This window comes from Leptonychotes weddellii, chromosome 3 (genome assembly GCF_054177405.1).
Source record: "Leptonychotes weddellii isolate Sample4059 chromosome 3, ASM5417740v2, whole genome shotgun sequence".
NCBI lineage: Eukaryota > Metazoa > Chordata > Mammalia > Carnivora > Phocidae > Leptonychotes > Leptonychotes weddellii.
The window spans coordinates 126,944,908-126,970,035 of record NC_138371.1 but is presented as its reverse complement, the minus strand read 5'-3'; the positions used below and the strand labels follow the sequence as shown (position 1 = coordinate 126,970,035).

At 40.9% G+C, this 25,128-nt stretch overlaps 1 protein-coding gene across 3 annotated transcripts in view; it reads right to left on the bottom strand.

Moving 5' to 3' along the window:
• Nucleotides 1-20,240, bottom strand: part of EPSTI1 (epithelial stromal interaction 1) — an 89,847-nt gene extending 69,607 nt beyond the window's left edge. The window contains exons 1-2 of one of the 3 annotated variants that reach the window (XM_081814966.1): nt 19,938-20,240; nt 1,433-1,491 (exon numbers count right to left, since the gene is read on the bottom strand). In XM_081814966.1, the coding sequence (XP_081671092.1) occupies nt 1,433-1,491; nt 19,938-20,116 (238 nt within the window). In that variant the 5' untranslated portion in view covers nt 20,117-20,240. The remainder of the gene's footprint in view (nt 1-1,432; nt 1,492-19,937) is intronic. The other 2 variants (XM_081814967.1, XM_081814965.1) reach the window with 2 other exon arrangements.
• Between the last annotated feature and the right edge of the window lie 4,888 nt (nt 20,241-25,128).

Here is a 25,128-nt window from a genome sequence, read left to right as displayed (position 1 = left end):
TTCCTCTAGAGAATGTGTGCAAAACGAGAATATTCTTATGTCGGTAAGAACTCTTCACACACAGTAAACATATCCCCAGAGAATTCTGATGCCCATATTAACTGTATTTTAAATGTCCCCCAAGCTTACTGCAACTGGGAGGCGTGAGGGTTCGTGGGTTCCTTGAGCTGGATACCACCAGGCAGAAAGCCTCCTCTTGGTGGAGCGGTGCTATTTCCCCAAATATACCCTCTGTGTGACAGCAGGGGGCGCCAAAAAATACTAATACCGTTCTTCCAGGGCACGTCTGAATCTACCCCTTAGACCTGATTGTTTCAAATGTCCATATATGGCAGTTTTTAACTATTAGAAAAAAAAACAAAACTTCTGAAACATCCCAAAATTCCAGACCACACCAAGGCTTCAATTCCTGGAAAGTATTTAAATCAAAAGCTTGTAAAATGCTTAAAATCCTTAAAATCTTTTAAGGATTCCGCTGGTCACCTGCGGCAGTACCCGCAATCACTCTGCATAGTTGTGATTATTGTATTCAGCACTGATGGAGGTGTACCACCCAGGGGGGTACCTGTCTGCTGGAGACCCAAGTCTCTAATTTAGAGACCTGCTTTCCTGTTGTGGCTGTAGGTCCATTCTCAGCCACAATATTAAATCTCCTACCAAGATCTAATAAAGGAGAGCACAGAACGTCAGGGCTAGCCCCACAGTTTGACTTGAACAAGCCTCATAACTTCTTCGTGAACTAGTGGAACTTCAGTTCTCCATCCACCTCTAAGGTATAATGCTGTAACTTTAAATGCCAGCATTTATTTTACCATATAATTTCAGCCAAATATGTTACACACCCACTAGGTACAAGGAACACAAAAATGAGTAAGGTGTAGTCCCTGCCCTCAAACAGCTTGTAATCTTACAAGGAAACTGAGGTACACAAATAAAAACAGCTTAGGGTAGACTCTGATACTTACAAAATTACGGGAGCACAGAAGTTAAAGAAAAATTCTATTAAGAAGGGATGGGGCAGGACAGATCAAGAAAGGGACAAATTACGTCATGATCTATTTCATATATAATTCATCTGCTCCACAAGTGTTCGTAGTCCTGTAAAAGTATCTGCACTCAGCCCAATTTCCTGGGAATTAGATAGATTCATTGACAATAGATGTGAAAAAGTTTAGGCCAACGGAATTTTGAGATTTACAATTGCACTATGAGTTCTACTATTAACATAGAGAAACAAATTTAGAAGCACCAACAATAGAATAATTTTAAAAGGTATAATTAAAGCAGCTAAAGTTAAAGAAAAAAAAACTTGATAAGATCTGGTCAGTCTATACAAACGAGAAAATAAAAATACTACAAACCGAAGTAAACCAATCCTGCTCTATAAGAAGATGAGAAGAGTTCTGAATGTCGATTGAATAAATATACGTACTCCTTTGTATCTGATTTCTTCGGTTTTCATTGGGTGCTATAACAGTATATGCATCTGGGCTGGAACGAAGAGAAAAACATTGATTACCACAAGAAACTACTAATGTATATAAACCTCCAGGCAGTCTTCCTGCTTATATATTTATGATCGTCACCACCAAATAGGTACCATGGAAGATAATCTTCTTAAGACGCAGCTCTGTTCTCTGGGAGCTTACAATCTAGTTGACAAAGTAAAACAAACGCACATGGCCAAATATGGAAATATAAAGCAGCTGGTGAAGACGGACAGTGACTGCCTCACAGTTGGCTCCTGGTAAACTGTCTTTGTAGGGATCCATTGTTCCTCCAGGTGGCATTCGTGGGCAAGCCCCTTTGAAAGGGCTTTAGATGGGCATTCTCTGCCATTGTGACCCACACTGGGGGTACAGAAAACACTCCTGCATTCTTTGCTCCTGCCACCTGGAAATACAGGCCCTTTGCAAAGCAGCCACCTTCTCTTCATGAGTGGACCTCTGGCCATAATCTTATGCTTTGGGGCTTTGACTCTTCCAGGCATGGGTCCACTAGGTCCCCTTGTCTCCTGGGGACGCAGGTAGAACATAATCCGAGAAGGATGCTTGAAACATTTTAATTCATGGGGTGGGGATCTGGGAAGACTTCGTTTAAGCAAAAATACGCAACACTGAGATACCAGGAAGCTGTGAAAATATTGTGAGCTTTTGAGGACCCAGAAACTTGACTGATCTGTACACACCCAGCCTCTGGCACGATACGTGGCACAAAGTAGCTACTTGATGAATGTGGGCTGAACTAAAATGAAATGATGCCACAGACCCAGTCTGTAAATCTGTGTGTGTGTGGGGGGGTTGCTGTTCTTTGAGATGATGCATGTAGTCCCACAAGAGTACAAATACTTCACAGAGCAGAAATCTAGGGCAGCAACAGATTGCAACATATGTGTGGGTCCAGTTTTAGGGGAAATGCTATGGATAAACACTATCAGCTTATAAATGTAGGGTTAAAAAAAAAAAACCCAGATACTCTTAGAATTCTGTCTCTTCAACGCAGAACGTACAATTTCAAAGGACAAATTAGCAAAGACTGAACAGTAGAGGCCAAAGTGCTGATTAACAGAAGTCATTTCTTCCTTATCTCATTATTTTCCTAGCAGCAAGACTTCAGCCTGCTTCAAACTGGGCTTTAATTTTAGACTTGTAAATGGGAAGTGTACAACCACCTTTGCATGCAAATGGGGCTGCAAGATGCCCAATTACCTAATGTATTGATATACAGACATTGCATTTGTAGCCTCACCATGCATACGACGTTATGAATACAGAATTAGGAGGCTGCTACTGGAAATTAATCCCTTGTCCATTGCATATTCTTTGTTCACCTTAGAAAGATTTTTCACTCCTCAATTGCCAGCAGTTCATAGGAGCTTGGGAGCTGCAATTCTGTGGGTAATAGCTGCACACTTGACTATGATGCAGTGGTGAGCCGTTGTACAGAGCCTTAAAGATGAAACACAGGCACTAGATTTAAATGCCAGCCGTGACATGACTGCATAATCCTCAATGTCCACTAACATTATGATACAGAGCTTCTCGCCATACCAGGGATTTGACTCTACAAAGATCAGTAGTTCTCAGACTTCAGCATGCCTCAATCACGTGGAGGGTCTGTTGAAGCGCAGAGTTCCTGATTCAGGAGGTCTGAGGTGGGGTTGGAGGACTTGCATTTTTAACTATTCCCGGGGAATGTCCCTGTTCTCACACTGTGAGAACCGTTGCTCTCGATCAATCACGTTATCCTCAAACCCTTGGACTTAAGGGAATTTAGGGATCACTGATAAAGACATAGACATTAAATCATCTGCCAAAGGTCACGAGGTTAATTAAGTGATGGTGCTAGACTCAAACCCAGGACTTTTGTCTTAGACCTATTGCGCATCTGCGGCTAACTCTTCGGCTCAATACGGAAAGCATACAGTATGATTGTCATTTATCTCACCCTCTTGATAGACTTCCAGAGTAATCTACTTAACTAGAGCACCTATTTATGGACTTGTGTTAAGGGGCTTTTGAAGAGTGAGGGGAAATACGGAAAAACAGACACCAACCACTTTAACGGAGCTTAGACTTTAGTTTGGAACAATTTATGAAGCCACAGGAGCACCCCACAAGAATACCCAAACAAGGGGCGCCTGGGTGGCTCAGTCGTTAAGCATCTGCCTTCGGCTCAGGTCATGATCACAGGGTCCTGGGATCGAGCCCCGCATTGGGCTCCCTGCTCGGCGGGAAGCCTGCTTCTCCCTCTCCCTCTCCCCCTGCTCGTGTTCCCTCTCTCGCTCTCTCTCTCTGTCAGATAAATAAATAAAATCTTAAAAAAAAAGAATACCCAAACAAGTGTCAAAGTAGGATGATGTTAAGTAGAGATCCAAGGTGGGGGAGCGTCACAGAGGCCCCAGGGGTGTAGAAATCTTTAGAGAGGTATAGCAAGCTGAAGTTTAAAAGACAGGATCCCAAATGGCACAAGAAGTGTTTCTTTGGTAGGACTTTACTAACAGCTGCTTCAAAGAAAATTTTCCAAGTTCCATAGGCCTCCCGTATGCAAATTTTGTGAAAGATTTGTAAAGAAACATCAATCTGTTTGTAAAAGATCTTACTCTACAATATCTAATCTGGAGACGTTTAAGTCTGATAACATCATACCACAATCTTTAGTTTTAGGACTAGAACTGCAGTCAATCTACTGTAATACGTGTAGCCTACAAGTACCCAGACACAGTGAAGGACCATGAAAAGAGGGAAAGAACTATCCAACCCTAAATTCAGAGCCTTTTAATTGAAAGCATTTTAACATTTAAAACCCCAGGCTCAAGGACAGAGGTCCGAGGAATAAATGTTTCATGTTACAGAATTCCTTAGCAACCTTCTTAGTAACATTTTCTTGGCTGAACATGCCAAATCTGAAACATAATATTCAGAAGAAAGCATGGCAAGAAATTGAGCTTCTATTCCTCTGACTTGCTACATAGGAAGAGGAGCCTACATCTAAGGATCTTTTTTTTTTTTTATCATGTGGCAGAAATAAGGCCTTGGTAGATACAAATATTCGTCCCTCCTCTCCTCTCTTGCTCTTGACATGAATAACAAGTATAATTTATTCATGTTTTCAGCCAATTAGTTTCCACCCACAGCAAGGGCCTCTGCTGTTTTAACCTGCATATCTTCCCTTTCAACAATCTGACTCTCAAAGACGCTGATCTAGACAAGCCCAACATACCTATATTTAGTATTCTGGGCATTTCCTGATTAAGCAACATTCAAGTCACTGAAATAAATGTATATCTTTGAAAATGAGTTTCCTTAATTGCCTCATTGAAATTTAATGAAATATCACAATTTGTAAGATTATTTTCATTTTCCAACAGCACACATCCATGAGACATACTAAGGGAGAATATATAAAGAATAGCGCAAGAAAATGTGTTCCTGCACCATAAAAAATAAATATATAAAAGAAAAATATATTTAAGGAATGTTTTTCCTGTGAGGTCTCTCCTGAGCTACACAACTGCTTCTCTTGTGTCCATTCTTGCACAATTTTTACAACGTCTCATCAATAAGCACTTTATGAAAAAATGTTATGCTAAAGTTATGAAAAATATCTTGGCTGGCTAAAAGTATTACATAAATATATCCCCTGGTGTGTACAAACTGCAGCAGATGTAATTTAAATTTCTAATTAGGAACAACAGTGGTTTGACTGAAAAAGAAACGTAGTCAAGAGCAAAAATTCAGAAAGAGGTAGAAGATTAAGTAACAAATAGATCTTTCCAAGCAGAATAGTAGACATGTAGTCTACCATCCTACAAAAAAAAAAAAATTAGTTTGAGATTTTCATAGTTCAAGAAAATCTTAACCTTGCATGAATTTGAAAAACAAGGATTTTGGGGTTAATCAAAAGCACTGGATAGAAATTTATTTTCTAGCTATGGCTTTCCATATTGGTTTTTGCTTTATGACCTTAATATGGACATCTGAAGCCTACTGCTTTTAGCCAAAATGAGTGAAAACTTTTGACGCATTCAGGTTGCCAAAAGTTCTTTTATAAACAGACCATATTCCCAAGAAAAACAAAAAATGACAAGATCAGGCTGAGCAAATCATCCTTAACCACTAAACCTATTATACCAACTCTGACCCAGCATTCCACAACTCCAGTGTGGAAGGGCTCATGGATTCTCTTTGGTCGCAGAATCTGCAGAGTCCAAAACATTGTCTACACATCCAAGAGGCTGATGTGAAGCAGGTCAGTTCTTTAATTCACAGCTTCTGTTGGACAGTTGAATAGAACCCCAGAGGGCTGAACAGACACCCAGGGGGAAAAGATAAACAAGGGATCAGAGGTCATCAGTACCTTTGTTCATAGGATAACTTCATGGAAAGTCTAAAGAGGTATATACAAACACATCCATCCATCCCAGCACCCCTATGTAGGCTCATGACTTAGTGAGATGTGGTAAGTTTATGCAAATTAGAAAAATGTGCCCCGGGCGCCTGGGTGGCTCAGTTGGTTAAGCGACTGCCTTCGGCTCAGGTCGTGATCCTGGAGTCCCGGGATCGAGTCCCACATCGGGCTCCCTGCTCGGCAGGGAGTCTGCTTCTCCCTCTGACCCTCCCCCCTCTCATGCTCTATCTCATTCTCTCTGTCTCAAATAAATAAATAAAATCTTTAAAAAAAAAAAATGTGCCCCTTCTTTCGGGTGGAGGTAACCCTACACTAGGCCACACGGTTTGGCATGTATTTCAGCTCCAAATTATCACTTGCAAACTAACCTTAACCTAACAAGCTACCCTTAGCCTAATAGCGGGACTGTTACTGTTTCATAGATACCGGCAAAAGCCATGAGACTCCTGGGTCAGAAACTAAGACTTTATTACTCATGGCACAGCACATAGCAGGAGCATCAGTATATTTATGTCTGTTCTCTCCGGCCCCATGTCTTTTGGAGGTAACATGATAGATGCTGCACACACAGCATGTTTGCATGGCAGGTGAGGAACACAGCTGAGGAATCCACTATTTTTACAGCAGGTAGTAAGCAAGCCTGGTCTTCATTCTGGGGAAAGCTTACCTCATCTCTCAAGGTTTCCAACCTTGAGGAATAGTCCAGATGAAAAAATGGTCTGGTGTGCTGTCTTGGCACACCCAGCAAGACATACAAGTTGGAAGAGGCCCAAGCAGGACTGTCTTTTCCAACAAGAGAATATTCAGGATAAACATTCTTTTAAGAATAGCTTAGTGACAAGGAAATTTGCATTTGCATAAAACCCACATATTTACCAATGGTTGTACATTTTCTTTATATATATATGTGTGTGTATATATATATTTTTTATTTATTTATTTATTTATTTGTGAAAGAGAGAGCATACACAAGTGGCAGGGAGGGGAAGAGGGAGAGAGAGAAGCAGGCTCCCTGCTGAGCAAGGAGCCCTATGTGGGGCTCGATCCCAGGACCCTGAGATCATGACCTGAGCCGAAGGCAGATGCTTAACTGACTGAGCCATCCAGGTGTCCCCATTTTCTATTATTATTATTAATAGACTAAGATCTGATTATGTCCACGTGTCTTAAGCATTGCTCCTCAAGATTATCTATAACTTAAAGGACAAAACCAGAAATATAAGGCATGAGGGATTTATATCTAAATCTCTGCATAGAACATTTAAAAACAAAATTCATCTTTTATTTCTGATTTTGATTTTCAAAGAAACATGCTTATAGATGAAAATGCACAAAAATATATTTTTTAAATATTGAAAAGTCGCTCATAATCCCACCCCTCAGAGATCACAATTACTTTTTTTTTTTTTAGGATTTTATTTATTTATTTGATAGAGAGCAGAAGCAGGGGAAGCAGCAGGCAGAGGGAGAGGGAGAAGAAGGCTCCCCGTGGAGCAGGGACCCTGATGCGGGGCTCAAACCCAAGACCCTGCACCAAAGGCAGATGCTTCACCGACTGAGCCACCCAGGCACCCCCACGATTACTTTTATTGAGTGAATTTCAGTCCAATCTATATTCTGTACCTATTATTACACGGCTGCAATCATATCTTAAGTCCAATTTTATGTCTTCAGTTATAAGTGGTTTTCCCAACTATTCATGTAACAAGCTTAATATTAAATGGCTACATAATACTTCAGAACATGGATGCAGCATAATATAACCTCTCACTTAACTATTTCAGTTGTTTCAATTGTTCACTATTATAAACAAACCTGCACGATGTACAAAGCAAAAAAATAAAGCTTTGCGCAGAATATTATCCAGAAGATAACTCTAATAGTCCTCTAAAATCAATACTCTGAACAGGAATGTGGACTACATTTAAATATTTCTTCCTTAGATATCCCATTTGCATTTCTGAAATCCCAGAAACAGTTTGAATGATTAAGGTCTGCTCTTATGTTTGACTCTCCTCAATTCTCAAACTAGGAAAGATGCTGACTCTACCCAACCATTCATTTTCACCTTCTCCTTCTAATGGCACCTTTATATTATTCAGGTTGACAATGTACCCAATTAAAGGACTACAGTCCACAACCTTTTTCATAGCTAGGTATGACCGTGTTATTAAGTTTGGGAAATTGAAATGTAGGTGGAAGCTATATAGAAGGATTTCTAGGAAAGCTCCTTTAGATGGAGATGGAGAGGAAAGGCTTTTCTGTTGCTTTCCAGTCTTCGTGGAAGACTGAAGTGGTAGCTGGTGCTCAAGCAGCTATCTTGGTCAATGAGGCAACTTGAATACAGAAGACATGTGTCAGAAATGGCAGAAGGACAAAAGCCATCTGGTGCCCTGTGACTATAAAACCACCGCATTAGTGGTAATCTATTGCCAAGTTGCCTGGTTTTAAACCTTAATTCTGTTATTTTCTAACTACAATTTTGAGCAACTTACTAAGTTTTTCTATTTTTTCACCTATGAAATGGGGATAACAGCTATATACATCTTAGAGTACAGAGACAAAGTCCTTAGAACAATGCTAGAAAATAGGGGCATCTGGGTGGCTCAGTTGGTTAAGCAACTGCCTTCAGCTCAGGTCATGATCTTGGAGTCCCTGGATCGAGTCCCACATTGGGCTCCCTGCTCAGCGAGGAGCCTGCTTCTCCCTCTAACCCTCCCCCCCTCATGTATTCTCTCTCTCTCTCATTCTCGCTCTCTCAAATAAATAAATAAATCTTTAAAAAAAAAAAAAGAACAATGCTAGAAAATAAATGTTCTGTTATGGTTGCCTGCTATTTGTACTACATCACCCCTAGACTAACTACCTTCAGACTTATTTCACAGGTGAGAAACAAATAAAGCCATCTATGCTTAAGATACCTATTTGCAGATATCTATTATATGTAATTATAATATGAGAATTATGTGTAACATATATATGCCACCTCTTTCACCATATGTAATAACACCTAGCCCAAAATCACAGTACATCTCCTTTTTCATGCTGTGACTGAATTTCTTTGCTCCATCTTCTTCCACAATGTATGCGATTTAGTTTTTCTAATTGTCTTTTTACAACCCTGGTTCTGGCATTGTTCTCTAACATCTATATCCTAGTTCCTGATTCTTTTCTTCAATCTGTGTCTTAGGAGTAATAAGAACCACTGCATGAAACAAAGTGGTGTTGATAAATAGTTCATTAAAGATTAGCAAATAGTCTTCTGTAAAAGATAACATGGTTCTGAGCCCAGGTTTTTTCCCTAAATTATTTATTGAGCTATAATATAGTTAGGACAAACTGTACAAATCTTAAGCATACAGCTCCATGACAAACTTCCTTTTAAATTCTCCAGATTCCAAAAGAATAAAGGAAAAGAGAGGCACAATGAACTTTAGAATATGATCTGAAATTATTTTTCCCCAATTTTTTATCTTAAAATTTAAGCCTACAAGCAAAATTAAAATATTAGTAAAATGAAAACCCATATACTATTTACCTATATTTACCAATTGGTAAATGGTTGGCCACACTTCTTTCACTTTCCTCATCTTTGTTTTTTCTGAATCATATGAAAGTAAGCTGCAGAGTCAGTAACATAACCCTGAACACGTCAGCATGTATCTCTTAAGAACAAAGACATTCCCGGGACGCCTGGGTGGCTCAGTCATTAAGCGTCTGCCTTCGGCTCAGGTCATGGTCCCAGGGTTCTGGGATCGAGCCCTGTATTGGGCTCCCTGCTCAGCAGGAAGCCTGCTTCTCCCTCTCCCACTCCCCCTGCTTTTGTTCCCTCTCTCGCTGTGTCTCTCTCTGTCAAGTAAATAAATAAAATCTTTAAAAAAAAAAAAGAACAAAGACATTCCCCTACTTACAGGTTTAAAAAAAAAAAAACTATCACACCCAAGGGAATTAATATTAATATATATTTATTCTATATTCAAATTTCTAAATGGTTCCAATGTTTAGAATATTCTTCCCTACCCTGACCGCATCCTGGATCCAATCACAGATTACACATGCCTGTTGTTTGACACGTCTCTATAGACTTCAGTGATCCAGGACCATTTCCTTGACTTTTTCCTACCTTTCATGACTAACATTTCTGGAGAGTCCAGGTGTGATGGTTAATTTCTGTGTCAGCTTGACCAGGCAACAGGGTACCCTGGCTAAACATGATTTCTGGGTGCATCTGTGAGGATGTTTCTGAAAAATGTAAGCATTAGAATCCATGGTCTGAGTAAAGCAGGTGGCCCTTCCCATTGTGGGTGGACATCATCCAAACCAGTGACGGCCTCAGCAGAACAAAGGAGGCAGAGGAAGGTTGAAACCAATGTTGACCTGATTGGCTGACCTGAGACATCAATCTTCTGCCCTTGGTGCTCCTGGTTCTCGGGCCTCCACACTTAGAAGGGAATGTACACCATGGGCTCTCCTGCTTTTAGGTTTTGGAGCTACACACTGGCTTTCCTAGGTCTCTAGCTTGCAGATGACAGATCATGGGACTTCCCAGCCTTCATAATTATGTGAGCCAATACCTTATAGCCTTATAATAAATTTATGTATATATATGAAATAATAATCTCTTTATATACAAAAATATGTTATATATTATATATTTATATAATTCTAAAATGATTTATAATATATATTTTAAAATATTATATATAATATTTATTATAATCTCTTTATAATATGTACTTTTATATATGCATATATATTATATATTAGATTATATATATACAAATATATATTGTATATATTTGTGTCTGTATACAAATATATAATCTCTTAGTTCTGTTTCTCTGGAGAACCCTGACTAAAACACCAGGTAAATTGTCTTTTTTTTTTTTTTTTTTAAAGAATTTATTTATTTGACAGAGAGAGACAGCGAGAGAGGGAACACAAGCAGGGGGAGTGGAGAGGGAGAAGCAGGCTTCCCACGGAGCAGGAAGCCCAACGCGGGGCTCGATCCCAGGACCCTGGGACCATGACCTGAGCCGAAGGCAGACACCCAACGACTGAGCCACCCAGGCGTCCCACCAGGTAAATTGTCTTATAGAATTTATAGAACACCTCACAATCTGGATTTGAGAAAATGATTTATTCATGATTACATGTTCAGGTCAAATATTCTGGGGAAGAGTACTACATAAAAGATATTATCTAAGAGTCCACTGTTAGAACAAGAGTTGTTTCCTTGCACAGTTAAATAATAAACCAATGTGAAAATAGTATCTGCCTATAGGATAGCGAGCAATCACACTTTAAAATAAAGATTAGAAAAAGAACATATCTTCTCCTGCCTGTCACCTTCTATTGGCAATTGAAATCAAAAAGTGTAATGGCTCTAAGACTTTCTACTTGGCATAAAGAATCAATGAGCACATTTACACTTTAAAAATAAAGATGTCAAAAAAAAAAAAAGAAAAAAAAAAAGAAAAATAAAGATGTCTTCATATCAAACTATTTGAACTGTTTATTTCTAAGGATTAGAATTGCAGGGGACTTTTACTTTCTATATTATTTTTGTAATGTTTGGGTTTTTATAACAAGCAGATATAACTTTATAATCGGGGAAAATATTCTGAAGATTTTTAATGAGGAAATATTTAAAATAAAGACTTCAAGCAGGGGCTCAGATTTTCTTACAAGATTAGGTAGTACAGGATTTCCACTCTCTCTGGTGCCACAGTAAAACAAACACTGGGCCATACTAGCCCTTGAGTTTTAATGATGATCAATGTCTTTAGTTTTTCTATAGGACTTTAATGGATTGCCTTTTAAGTGTTCATATTTGGGGGGGGTATTACAAACATTACAGAACAAAGGAAGATCATCATTAGCTGATTCTCTGATATAGAACAGACCCTTCAAATGCAGTCTTCTCCCTTTGATGATTTTTTTCCTGTTAAGCTTTTGTTTCAGATTCAAATAGATTCGGAATAGATGCAATTAACCTTAACAATATGTAAAACCTTACAGCACTCTACTGACTTTGAATTAAATAACCTTACTGGGTAATTGAACTAAGTTTCTTTTTTCTCATTTCTGCTATGCTTCTACTGATTATTATAGGTATTATGTTTTTTCATGCTTTCATCATCCTGTTGATTTATTGTTTCACTGTTTCAGCTGTCAAAGACTTTTTGAGAAATGCCCACTCATTTTTGATATTGTATTTGAGCAAAAATGATTGCTCCCTAAGACTTGGCAGACTGCAAATGCATTCCATACAGAGGAGTGAAATCTAGTACAGAAAAGTTGGAAATTCGTTCTAAACAGAACCATAATTTCTACCCTCCTGTATAAACAGGAAGATAAATTGGACCTAAGCAAACCAAAATGTCTTTTCTTTCCATCCACTCCAGCAATCTCTTCTGCCATGCACAGAGCTATGTTTTTTCACACCATACATGTAACCCACTAATGGGTCATAAAACCAATTTAATGGGTTTATTTTTAATGAACGAGAGTAGAAAATGTCAGAGTGCATCACACACAGTAAGGGTGAGAGTTGTGAATTTTTTTTCTGCTATATATAAACTCATATATACCCACACATGTCCAATATTATGAATGTCAAATGAATTGCTTACTCTGGCCTATGGTCAGAAGTCTGAAAGATCACCGGGAGGCGGGGTGTTGTTTAGGTTGCTCATAAACAGGGATGGTGAGGGGATGGTGAGAGAATTGTTCAAGCCCGCCAAACTGTCATTTAAGAAAAGCAGCAGAGGGTGCCTGGGTGGCTCAGTTGGTTAAGCGACTGCCTTCGGCTCAGGTCATGATCCTGGAGTCCCGGAGTCCCGGGATCGAGTCCCACATCGGGCTCCCTGCTCGGCGGGGAGCCTGCTTCTGCCTCTGACCCTCCCCCCTCTCATGTGCTCTCTCTCTCTCATTCTCTGTCTCAAATAAATAAATAAAAAAAAATCTTTAAAAAAAAGAAAAGCAGCAGAGACAAGAGAATCCCCACAGAAACTTGACTCTTGTAAACTACTTCTCTATCCAAAGAATTTTAAAGCCGTAAATGTCACATCGCTGTTTCTATAGCATCACTCCCTTTAGCCTATAGAATTTCTATTTTCTTGATGTGAAAATGATGACGACTGATGGGAACTTAGCCAGCTATACTCCACTTCCTCCTTCCAGCTCCATCTCATTTCAGGATCTAGACTTTGGTAGATAGACTTAGGTTGGAGTGCTGGTTCTATCATTTAAAAAAAGCCGTGAGACCTTGGGAAATCATTTAATCTCTCAAGACTCAGTTTCTTCAACTGTAAAGTGGCCAAGTGTTTATTGTGATGAGAAAAAGGAATTATATGACATGTGTAGTACAAGGTCTAGCACATGGTTAAGAGTCCAAGATGTAAGAGTTCCAGCTATTGATTGTTATTTTGGTTTTATTCTCTCGGGGTACCCAGTTTGACTATTCTAGGTCGCAAGTAATTGACTTTAAGCTACTACAGTATTGGTATGCTTTGCCACATTTTTCATTTCAAAAATAAGTCAAATAGGCAGAGTTCTACTGATTAGGTTGCTAGTAGAATATAGTAATCACTGAGACACCTAACAAGCTCATCGAGCCACGTAATTATCTTTTTTTTTATTTTTTTTTATTTTTAAAGGTTATTTATTTGAGAAAGACAATGGGAGACAGAGAGCATGAGAGGGGGAACAATGGGAGACAGAGAGCATGAGAGGGGGAGGGTCAGAGGGAGAAGCAGACTCCCCGCCGAGCAGGGAGCCTGATGCGGGACTCGATCCCGGGACTCCAGAATCATGACCTGAGCCGAAGGCAGTTGCTTAACCAACTGAGCCACCCAGGTGCCCCCCATGTAATTATCATTAAGAGTTAAACACTATCTGTTGTTTTACAGACTTTCTGAATGCTTATGAGCCTTGTCTGAAGATTGAGTTATAGTCCTCTAATGAATAGCCATCTATATTAAGCTGTCAAGAAGATTACTCATCAGAATCAATCATAGATTTTTCTCTTCCTATGTACTATTATTTTATGGCACTAAAAGGAAATTCGACATTATTCAGTTCACTAGCCCCAGGGAGGAGTGATAGCCCGATGCTTTCATGCCATTTAACATCTGTAGGCAAAAGCTTATTTTCTCACACTCATATGAGGATTCAGAAGAGAACTCTGGGGCATTGCAGTGAAAAAGAAATAGTGAAAGCAGTTCTTATAGGCTCGCATAAGTTTGTAAAAACTTGCACTTCATTTAAGACTATTTTATGTGGCTAGTTCGGATTGAAATGAGGTGAATCAAGAATGACCTAAGAAGTTTTTGATGATCTGTCTTGGACATAAGATATTATACTTCAGGACTCAGAATATACTCAACGATTATTAGATAGTGATGTTCACGGAAATTGAACACTATAACTTAATGATGTTATCATATATTCCACTTTATATCCCACCTTCTATGTATAAAATACTTAATACTAATGTAACACAGTGTTCTTGAAGAGGAAAAGAGAGAAATTGGGAATTGGCCATTAATAAGTGGTCTTACCAAGCCATCTTTATTCTCCCTTCACTGTCGCTTGAGACTTTGAGGATGAAGGGAAAGAAAAGTATCAGTTACCAGGGTTATTCCCTTCCCTGGAGCACAGCAAACTGGGAAAAGTTTTGAAGTTTGAGTAGGGAACTAAGGAAACTGGAGCCCGAAAGGGAGGAAATAAGAAAAAGGAGTGGGTCTCCCCAGTACAATTACATAGCACTTCAACAGATGTAGTGTCTAAGCTATTGTAATCAGGGGTGTGATGTATCTATGGGAATCTTCTGGCAAAAGTTGCCCAATAGAGGAGTCCCACCTGGGCCAGGACTAGGCTGACACTAGCACCCTGGAATGTTCAGACACTGGCTGGAAGAATGCAGAATCAGTGTGCTCCCGGTACAAAGGGTATAATAGACAAAGGGGTTGCAGCTGGGGCTGTCAGTGGACTATGCTTCCCACAGTAAGTTCTTTTGAAGGAGATCTGGATAGCAAGTTTCCCTGGCTGCCACAGAGGCTATATAAACTCCTGTGGCATCACAAAATGTAAAAACTTAGTCTTTGTCCCTGGTTCCTGGCACAGAACTCCAAAAATCCTTGGGATTCCAAGTGATAAGAGTGTTGATTGTATGCTAATGAGATGACCCCAGAATGCTTTAGGATGGAAGCTATTTGCCAGGAAAACCAACCATATGCTTAGAGGGTTACAACGTTCAGGTCTGCCCCTCTGACAGCTCTGGGGAGGGGAGAGGAGCTAGAGATTGAGTTCAGTGATGAACTCAGTGGCCAATGCTTTAATCAATTACGCCTGTGTAATGAAGCTGGAATAAATATTCTTGAATAAGGACTGAGGACCTTCTAGATTGGTGAGCACATCAAAGTGCTGAGAGGGTGGCCCACCCAGACAGGGTATGGCAGTTCTGGGCAACACCCCACCCCCATATCTTGCCCTGTGCATCTCTTCTATTTGGCTATTCCTAAGTTGTACCCTTTATAATAAAACAGTAATCGTAAGTATAGGAGTTTCCATGATTTCTGGGATTTTTTTTTTTTTTTTAAAGATTTTATTTATTTGACAGAGAAAGACACAGCGAGAGAGGGGAACACAAGCAGGGGGAGTGGGAGAGGGAGAAGCAGGCTCCCAAGGAGCAGGGAGCCCAATGCGGGACTCGATCCCAGGACCCTGGAATCATGACCTGAGCCCAAGGCAGATGCTTAACGACTGAGCCACCCAGGCGCCCCCTGTGATTTGTTCTAATGAATTATCAAACTGGGGGAGGAGAGGTCATGGAAACACCCACATTTGTAGTCAGCCAGGCAGAAGTGTGGGTAGTTTGGGGACCCCATTTGTGGCTGGTGTCTGAAACAGGGGCAGTCTTGTGAGACTGGGCCCTAATCCTTGGGGTCTGTGCTAACTCGGGGTAGTGTCCGAACTGAATTGAAGTTGGTTGGTGTTGGAATAATGTATGATGTCAGCAAAAAAACACACAACTCCCAATTATCCTGTAGATTGCAGCTCGAACATCACTTCTTGGGAACACTTCTCAGGCTCCCAAGACTAGCTCAGACTCTGGTTTTCCTTTATAGTGTATATGAAGAGTCATTCCTGTAATTATCTAATCACTGTCTGCCCCTTCAATTAGACTATAAGCTACCTAAGGGCTTATCTTCTGTTGAGTAGTTATTTGTTCCTAAATTTTTAATTAAATATCCAAAGCTAGAGATCCTCTTATATGGTTCTTGTGAGGCCTGAAAGAGAGAATATACACAATGCACTTTCACATACTAAGCATTTCGTGTGTTTGCTATTATTATTGCCCATCCTTAAGTCTCTTCAGTTCTTAGTGTACAGTAGGCTGCAAATATGTTAATTTATATACAAATTCAGTTCATCTGATGTAAACTGTATAGCAAAATTCCACATTACAGGTTCATTTTTAGAATATCTTTTTATTTCCTTTAAACGGCATCACGCTAAAGGACCACTTCCAGGTATGATTATAGGCTAGCCTCTGAATGAAGTGAACCCTGTGTTGCTATCACAGATGAGAGCCTATTGCCCAGAAGTGGGTAAAGTCAGGTGAAAACCCCTTCCAGAAAAACCCACGCTTTATTCTTTAAATTTTTTTTTTTTTAAGATTGTATTTATTTGAGAGAGAGACAATGAGAGACAGAGAGCATGAGAGGGAGGAGGGTCAGAGGGAGAAGCAGACTCCCCGCCAAGCAGGGAGCCCGACGTGGGACTCGATCCCAGGACTCCAGGATCATGACCTGAGCCGAAGGCAGTCGCTTAACCAACTGAGCCACCTAGGCGCCCCATCCCACGCTTTATTCTTATACTTATCTAGATATTATAGAAGTGAGTATGAGATATTTACCAAAAAAAATCAAAATATTGAAAGGGAAAGTGTTACTTTGGATTTGAAGTATATATGAGCTTTTTTCTCTTTAAATCTGTATAGATGGCTTATGATATTTAGGGAGAAGAGAAAAATCACCAACTAAAAATAATTGGGAAAGCCGATATGAATTAGCACTTATAATTACTTAAATCCAAATATAGTCAGAACAGAGCCTTGCCTTAGAGTCCATTAGAGAGTCTCAGAAGTCATTTAAAATTGTAAAAGATTGCCTTAAAATCTCTAATTTATATGTAAGCAGGTGTTTTAAATCAGTGTATTTTTACAAGGTACAAACACTCCACTTCAGGGTGACAGCATGGCACTTGATCAATAAACATTTGTTAAATGAATTCAAGGCTCTCAGCACCCAGCACTTAACTGGACATTTCCTTTCCGCTAGGCATGACGTTACATTTTATGCATACACACATGCAAAAACAAAGAAACCCTCAGAGGTTGGTATTATCTCATTTTAAGCAATGAGGAAACTAAGGCATAAAGTAGTTAAGCACCGTGTTGACATTCAGAGAGCAATTAATGGTAGAATTAGAATGTGGACCCAAGTGCGTCTATCCTCAAAGCCCATGCTCCCATGCCTACACTGGCGCTTCCCTAATGAATTAATGGAAGGATGCACACAATACAAGGTTAAATCTCAATCCTTTATCATATAAATAGGCTCATATTGAAAGTGAACAAATGAAGCTTATTAAGCACTTAATACGTCCTTTTTCTTTATTTCCCATCAGAAAAGGCTGTAATTCCGCTCCAAAAATTTAAAAAATGAATAAATTAAACTCCTCCCCTTTTTTTTAAGATGTTATTTATTTATTTGAGAGAGAGAAAGACAGAGATAGTGAGAGAGAGCATGAGCAGGGAGGAGAGGGAGAAGCAGGCTCCCTCCTGGGCAGGGAGCCCAACGTGGGACTCTCCCAGGACCTTGGGATCATGACCTGAGCCAAAAGCAGATGCTTAACCAACTGAGCCACCCAGGTGCCCCAAATTAAACCCCCTTCTTAATGGCTTTAGTGTATGTGTGAATTTTACTAAGATGTTATTTACCAGGCAACCATTTTCCTTGGTTTTCCAGTTCCATTAAAGGAGACAAGTGGGAATAAACAGTAAATAGAAGTGATTGATGGAGATGTAAGAATTCAGAGTGGTCCAAACAGGATCTTAGATATTAAACACCTAAAAGGGATGGGGTGCCTGGGTGGCTCAGTCAAGCATCTGCCTTCAGCTCAGGTCATGATCCCAGGGTCCTGGGATCAAGCCCCGCATCGGGCTCCCTGCTCAGCGGGAAGCCTGCTTCTCCCTCTCCCAATTCCCCTGTTTATGTTCTCTCTCTCGCTGTCTCTCTCTCTGTCAAATAAGTAAATAAAATCTTTAAAAACTAAAAATAAACACCTAAAAGGGAATGTCTCTTATAATGCTCTACTTATTGCAACTGGTTCGATTTTAAAAATAAATAAATAGGGGCACCTGGGTGGCTTAGCTGGTTAAGCATTTGACTTTTAGTTTCAGCTCAGTTCATGATCTCAGGGTTCTGGGATCAAGTCCCCATCTGGCTCCACACTCAGTGTGGAATCTGCTTGAGACTTTCTCTCCCTCTCCCTGCCCTTCTCGCTCTCTCTCTCTCTCAAATAAATCTTTTATAAATAAATCAGTTCCAGGAAAACTAACTGAACTCTTCCATGTGCTCTCTAATAGTCTATTAGCAAATCTTAAAAATCACAAAATGGTATGCAGTGAGGTCTTCAGGTATTGAGGCCTGGACAATTAATTAGAAAACTGCCCCTTTCTGAGCAATTTCATCCAGCAAGATTCTGGGGTAACTTACAATCAAATAAAAACAGATAGATGCAACCACTAATATTTATGAGTTGGTAAGAGCTTGCAACTAAATGGTTATATCTAAGTAGATGCTCTTTAATAGAAGAAAAAGACATATAAAGAGTGTTCATCATCAACATGAGACTGTATGCCCATGATCTCTACTACATTAAATGCTACAGCTGAGATGTAGATTACTTGAAACTAATGAATGTCTATTGTAGCAGGACACCTCTCATTCTGCAAAGGAGAGAAATGAAGCAATCTCCAACTGAAATCACCCAGGTCACCCACCCCATCTAAGGTAACCCTAAGCTGGATAATATTAAAAGCCCAGTACTTATGAATTCTTTCAAAAGTTAAGGATGAAAGAAAATCTACTGTTTACCGGTCCTAAGGTCATATGCGGTTCCTTAGCAACCAGCATGTCTTTCGTGTGACTAAGAGTTGATGGAAAGGGGGGAATGAAAATGAAACCACCAGGGCAATTCCAGTTCACAGAGGCAGGGCTTCCAAAGCACTGTGTACCCCACACTATTGTGTTAAAGAATTTCCGTACATTGGGAAGAAAGAGAATCACTGACAAGGCATAGCAAAATGTTTCGAGGTACCAACTGGAGACCCTGAACCGAAGACCAAGATAAAAGTTACCTGTAACGGTTCTTGCATAGAGCACCTACCCACGCCAGGACAGGAAACCCTGCAGCCACTCTCGACCTCACCCAGCCTCACGGCTCTGGTCCTAAGAGGTGGTTTATCTGGGAACTTTGTTGAGATGCAAGCGTGCTCCCAGAGGCAGCATTTGGATCCTCTACCCCCTAACACATTCCTCTCCGCCCCTACCCTCGCATCATTTAGGGCCCGGATTTTTTAAAACAGGAAGGAAAAAAAAAAATTTCATACTAGTTAAAGAGTGTGAGTTCTGGAGCTACCTGAAAAGTTAGTAAGAAGCTTAGCGATTTCTACATACATCTTTTCAATCCTGTAGCCAGTCACAAGAATCAAGAAAGCAGTGTTCTTGCAAGGAACTGGAGCTCAGACATTTAGTAAAGACCCGCAGACTGGCACGCTCAATTTATAAGGTAATAATTCCTGAAGGCTTTTTGTGTAGGCAAATAAGGCTGCAGTCTCTCAAAAACCCTCTTACTGGGCCCCGGTGGTTTCAAACTCCAGTGATCAAGAGAGTGCTTGTGAGTATGTTTGAGGTCTGGGCTCCCGCCCCCAAAACAGGTTGTGAAGTACTTACAGCCGCTGGCCCGCGAGCCCCGGGCTCTCCTGCGCGGGGATCTGGGGCGCCGCCTCCACCCCGCGTCTGGGACCTTGCAGCCTGCCTGGCTCCGGGCGCCGCCCAGGGGGGTTCCGGGCCGGGCCGGGGGCGGGAGAGGCGCCGAGCCCGGAGCCCACCACCCGAGTGCGGGTGAACATAGCTCTGAGTCCACGGGTCCCGGCGCCCGCTGCGGGAGGGATGCGGGCTGGGACGCTTGGCGAGTCTCGAGATGCGATTCCGAAGGGCAGGGGCAGCGGTTTTAACAGCTTGAGTTTCGATTTCCCGCTACCAGCTGCAGCTGCGCCCGCCCCAAAGGACTTCCCCATCGACGCTCCCTTCAGGCGCCCTCTGACCTTATCCCCGGTAACAGCTCCCGCTGCGCCGCCCCGGCCCCGGGTGCGGAGTGGAGCTGGCTCGGCCGCTCTCAGTGAGTCGGTTTAAGGTCCCACAACCACCTTAGAGCATAGTAAAGAGAACTGTCATCAGCCGCCGACACCTTGTGAGCGAGCAGCAGCCGCAAGGGACCTAGAATCCTGAAAGATACTTTAGGGACTGTTGAACAGGTAACCCTAATTTGTGGTTACTGCTGGATATCTGAGACCGTGAACCATATATTAACCTTCGGACGCCAGAGATCAGGTGACTAAATAAAATCATCCAAACAAAATTTTGCCTTTATCAGTAATGATTGCTGTTTGGTTGTTGTGCAAATAGTTTCAAGTTAAGGAAACTAAAGTGAAATCAAAAGCCAAAGGAAACCCACAAGAGGAGAAGCAAGCCCCTGTTACTTCGCCTGTTACCATGGCGGCATTAGCGTTTGCTAATGTCTCCTACAATGCAGGTCTGGGGAGGCGAGAGACGTCTCTCATTTTTGTATAGCCGGCATTGTGACAGTCATGATCAACCCAATGCACATCAGAATCATAGGGGAGCTTTTTAAAAATATGGATGCTGAGACTTACTCCCCGACCTACAGATACAGAGCCTTGCAAATCCATATATGAGAAAGTCCCTATACCATAGTGGAATGTCTTGCACAGACCAGCTATGTAATCAATATTTCTTGAATGTCTGATCAATTACTTAGCAAGGCTGCCTGGAGAATCATTTCTGCCTACTGCTCAGCTTGCCCAAGGATTAGCATTTCCTTTTTTTTTTTTTTTAAGATTTTTATTTATTAATTTGACAGCGAGAGAAAGACAGCGAGAGAGGGAGCACAAGCAGGGTTTGGGAGAGAGAGAAGCAGGCTTCCCGCTGAGCAGGGAGCCCAATGCGGGGCTCCATCCCCAGGACCCTGGGATCATGACCTGTGCCAAAGGCAGATGCTTAACCGACTGAGCCACCCAGATGCCCCAGGATTTGCATTTCTAACAAGTTTCCTGGAGATACCAATGCTGCTGGTCTTTGGACCACCCTTTGAGACTTTGAGAGGGCCGCTGTGGGCAATGTGGAAGGCACAGAAGGGTTTTCAATAGGGAAGTTATGTAATAACATGTTTGAGAATGTTCTACCAGCAATGTGAAAAGGAGACTGAAAAATGAAGAGACTGAAATCTGAGAGATAAATTAAGAGCCTGGTTGTTATAATCTAGGCAGGAAATACAGAATCTGAACTAAGGCAATAGCAAGTGAAACAGGAAGCAGGGAGCAAAATCAAGGCATTCTGAATGAAAGGTTAACATGGTTAGATAAAAAACTAGATGCAGGGCGCCTGGCTGGCTCAGTGGAAAGAGCATGTGACTCTTGATCTTGGGGTTGTGAGTTTGAGCCTCACATTGGGTGTAGAGATTACTTTAAAAAAAATAAAATTTAAAAAAAAAAAACTTAAACACAACTAGATGCAAAAGGGAACTGAGCTCCAGAGGTAGCAAAGACAGATGGGGAGACAGTTTTTGCAGTACTCTGAAACTCAGCTCTGCCACATACCAGCCCCATGACCAAGGACAAGTCACTGATTTTCCCAGAGGCCCAGTTTCCTGATCTACACTATGTGGAATGAAGTTATAATACTTACCTTGTGGGGTACTGCAAGGAATAAAGAGATGATCCACATCAGTGCTTCTCAAATAGAGTTGGAGTTGATTTTGCCTCCAGTAGACATTTGGCAATGCCTGGAGACACTTTTTATTGTGAAGCCTAGAAGGGGACTGAGGTGTATCTCCTGACATCTAGAAGGTGGAGGCCAGGGATGCTGTTAAATATCCTGTAATGGACAGGACAGCCTCCCAGAACAGAGAATCATCCTGCCCAAAAAGTCAATAGCACTGAGGTTGAAAAATCCTGATCTATGTAATTTGCCTAGCTTAGAGTCCCAGTAATTTAATGGTTGCTGATTGATGGTTACTATAAGGTTTTAGTTTTGTGTGTGGGTAGAAGGCAGAATCATTGATCATTAACCAGGAGGAGGGACAGGTTTTTGGCAAAGGTGAAAGACTTTGATTTGGAAACTGTTGGGTTGCAGGTGCCTGCAAGGTGAGAAAGGCAGTTCAGGAGCCCACCAAAAAGTGGATCTGGGTGGTCTTTCTGGAGGCCATCTGCTTCAGAATGTCGTCTGCTAGGAAAAATACCACTGGAACTTTTGTTTCAGAGAAGAAAGCAATTGTTTTGGTGATTGGATTCAAATGAAAGATTGAATAAGGGAAAACCAGTTCTTCTAAAGCAGCTAGTAATAGTAATGCTGACTTCAAGAACACACTTAGTTGACCGTTATTTATTTTATAACCCAACCATGTAGCACACCAAAGTTTCAAACATGAGATAGATGGGACGCTTGGGTGGCTCTGTCGGTTAAGTGTCTGCCTTCATCTCAGATCATGATCCCAGGGTCCTGGGATTGAGCCCCGTATCAGGCTCCTTGCTCAGCAGGGAACCTGCTTCTCCCTCTGCCTGTCGCTCCCCCTGCTTGTGCTCTCTCTCTCTCTCTCTGACAAATAAATAAAATCTTAAAAAAAAAAAACAAAAAAACAAGAGATAGAAATAGAGGATAATAGGCCAAATCTAAATTGCTTAATCTGTTCATTTCTCATTTTGCTACATTCTCAAAGTATTAAAAAATGTGACTATGATTTATTACTGCAACAGATATCTACAGGCGGGCGCCTGGGTGGCTCAGTTGGTTAAGCGACTGCTTTCGGCTCAGGTCATGATCCTGGAGTCCCGGGATCGAGTCCCACATCGGGCTCCCTGCTCGGCGGGGGGTCTGCTTCTCCCTCTGCCCTCTTCCCTCTCGTGCTCTCTGTCTCTCATTCTCTCTCTCTCAAATAAATAAATAAAATCTTTAAAAAAAAAAAAAAAGATATCTACAGGCTCCTTCAGGATACTTGAGAGTGGGTCATCTACTTGTGTATCACATATGCTCTTACATTATGTGTATTTGTGTGAGAATGTAGGCTGGCCTTTTACTAGGGTTGCTCAGAGTTGTGTGCCTCTGAGCAATGGCTGGTGGAGAGAAGCATGGTGAGTGGAGAAGGTTCAGGATCCCTACCACTGCCTCAGCCAGAGTATTTGAGCCCTTATTTCTTCCATGTACCAGATTGCTGCCTGATTTTGTTTGTACAAGGGTTCCATGGCTTTAAAAGTTCGACAAACCATTGTACTAGACAATTACCTGTATGTTTTAAGGGCTATGGGGGAATCCCTGAAATCCAGTGAGATTGTTAAATTGCCTGAAATTTGGCCAATTAGAGATTCCTTTAGGAAATGGTTTTCTTTTAAAATGTAACAGCCTCCAGGAAATAATCATTTATTCATTCCTTTAGGTAAAGGAGTTTAATCTAAGCAAAAGACATTTTGGTTGGGGAAGAGGGAACCTGAGCGGAAAGAAAAGGAGGATTCAAAAGGATGTACATAGGAAAATGTTGTAAAATGAGACATTAATAGGAAATGGCAATTCGGGACTGCAAGGAGCAGTTTTAGTCCAATGCACTAGGATAAGATTAAAGATAAGGGGCGCCTGGGTGGCTCAGTCATTAAGCATCTGCCTTCGGCTCAGGTCATGATCCCAGAGTCCTGGGATCAAGCCCTGAGTCGGGCTCCCTGCCTGGCAGGAAGCCTGCTTCTCCCTCTCCCACTCCCCCTGCTTTTGTTCCCTCTCTCACTGTGTCTCTCTCTGTCAAATTAAAAAAAAAAAGATGAAATCAAAAAGGAACTTCACCAATTTGGGCTAATGCTAACATGTCCAAGTATGTCCTTTGTCTTCCAAGGAAATAAATGAAAACATATATCTGATTTTAAATTAGTTGCCTTCCATTACTCTTTCATTATTGTGAATAAATACATAGACAGAGATTCTCAGCTGGTTCCTGTCAGAAAGTGTCTCAATGAATATCTTAGTTTCTGAAAATTCTAAAAAGTCATACTTCCTTAAATATGATTCTGCAGTAAAAAGTTAGATTAATCCAATAGATTGAGGACAGCAGTTATTTTAAAGCTTTGATTTCTCTCTTCAACAAAGGAACTATGTAAACCTCACCTACTACTAGGCATCTCCTCATTTTAAGCATGAGTGTGTGTGTGTGTGTGTGTGTGTGTATAAGCTGATTTGTGTTGTGGCAATTTCATATTCTTTAGAAATTCTTTAAATTTATGCCATAAAATCATGGAATGCTACAATTATAAGTCACCTTAAGTGCATGTAATAGATGTTTATTGAATGATAAGCATAAACTTCTCACTTTGTCAAACCCAGGAGCTACAGTGGGGAACAGACTGAACCTTGTTATGCTAACTCCACATTTAAGATCATCTAGCCACCTCATTTTAGATGGGAGGAAACAGAAACTCAGAGAAGTCAAGTGATTTGCTAGTATTGTGTGACAACTTAGCAGCAGAACCAGAACTTAAATGTGGGTCTTCTGCGTTCATGTCTAGCTTTCCACATTTTGGAAGATGATTGTGACAATATATATCTTTTGACAAAATTCAGAATTTGGAATGCTTTTCATTTGTTTTAATTTTCCCCATGAGCAGCTGTGTATTTTTTTCCAAAAACAGTTATGTCAAAGTCTCTAAACCTATTAGAATCATCAACATTAATAAAAACCATTGCGCTCCAACATTCATCCCTATAATTACATGGTCAAATAGTCTTTTTTTTTTTAATTAAAGATTTTATTTATTTATGTGAGAGAGAGAGAATGAGAGACAGAGAGCATGAGATGGAGGAGGGTCAG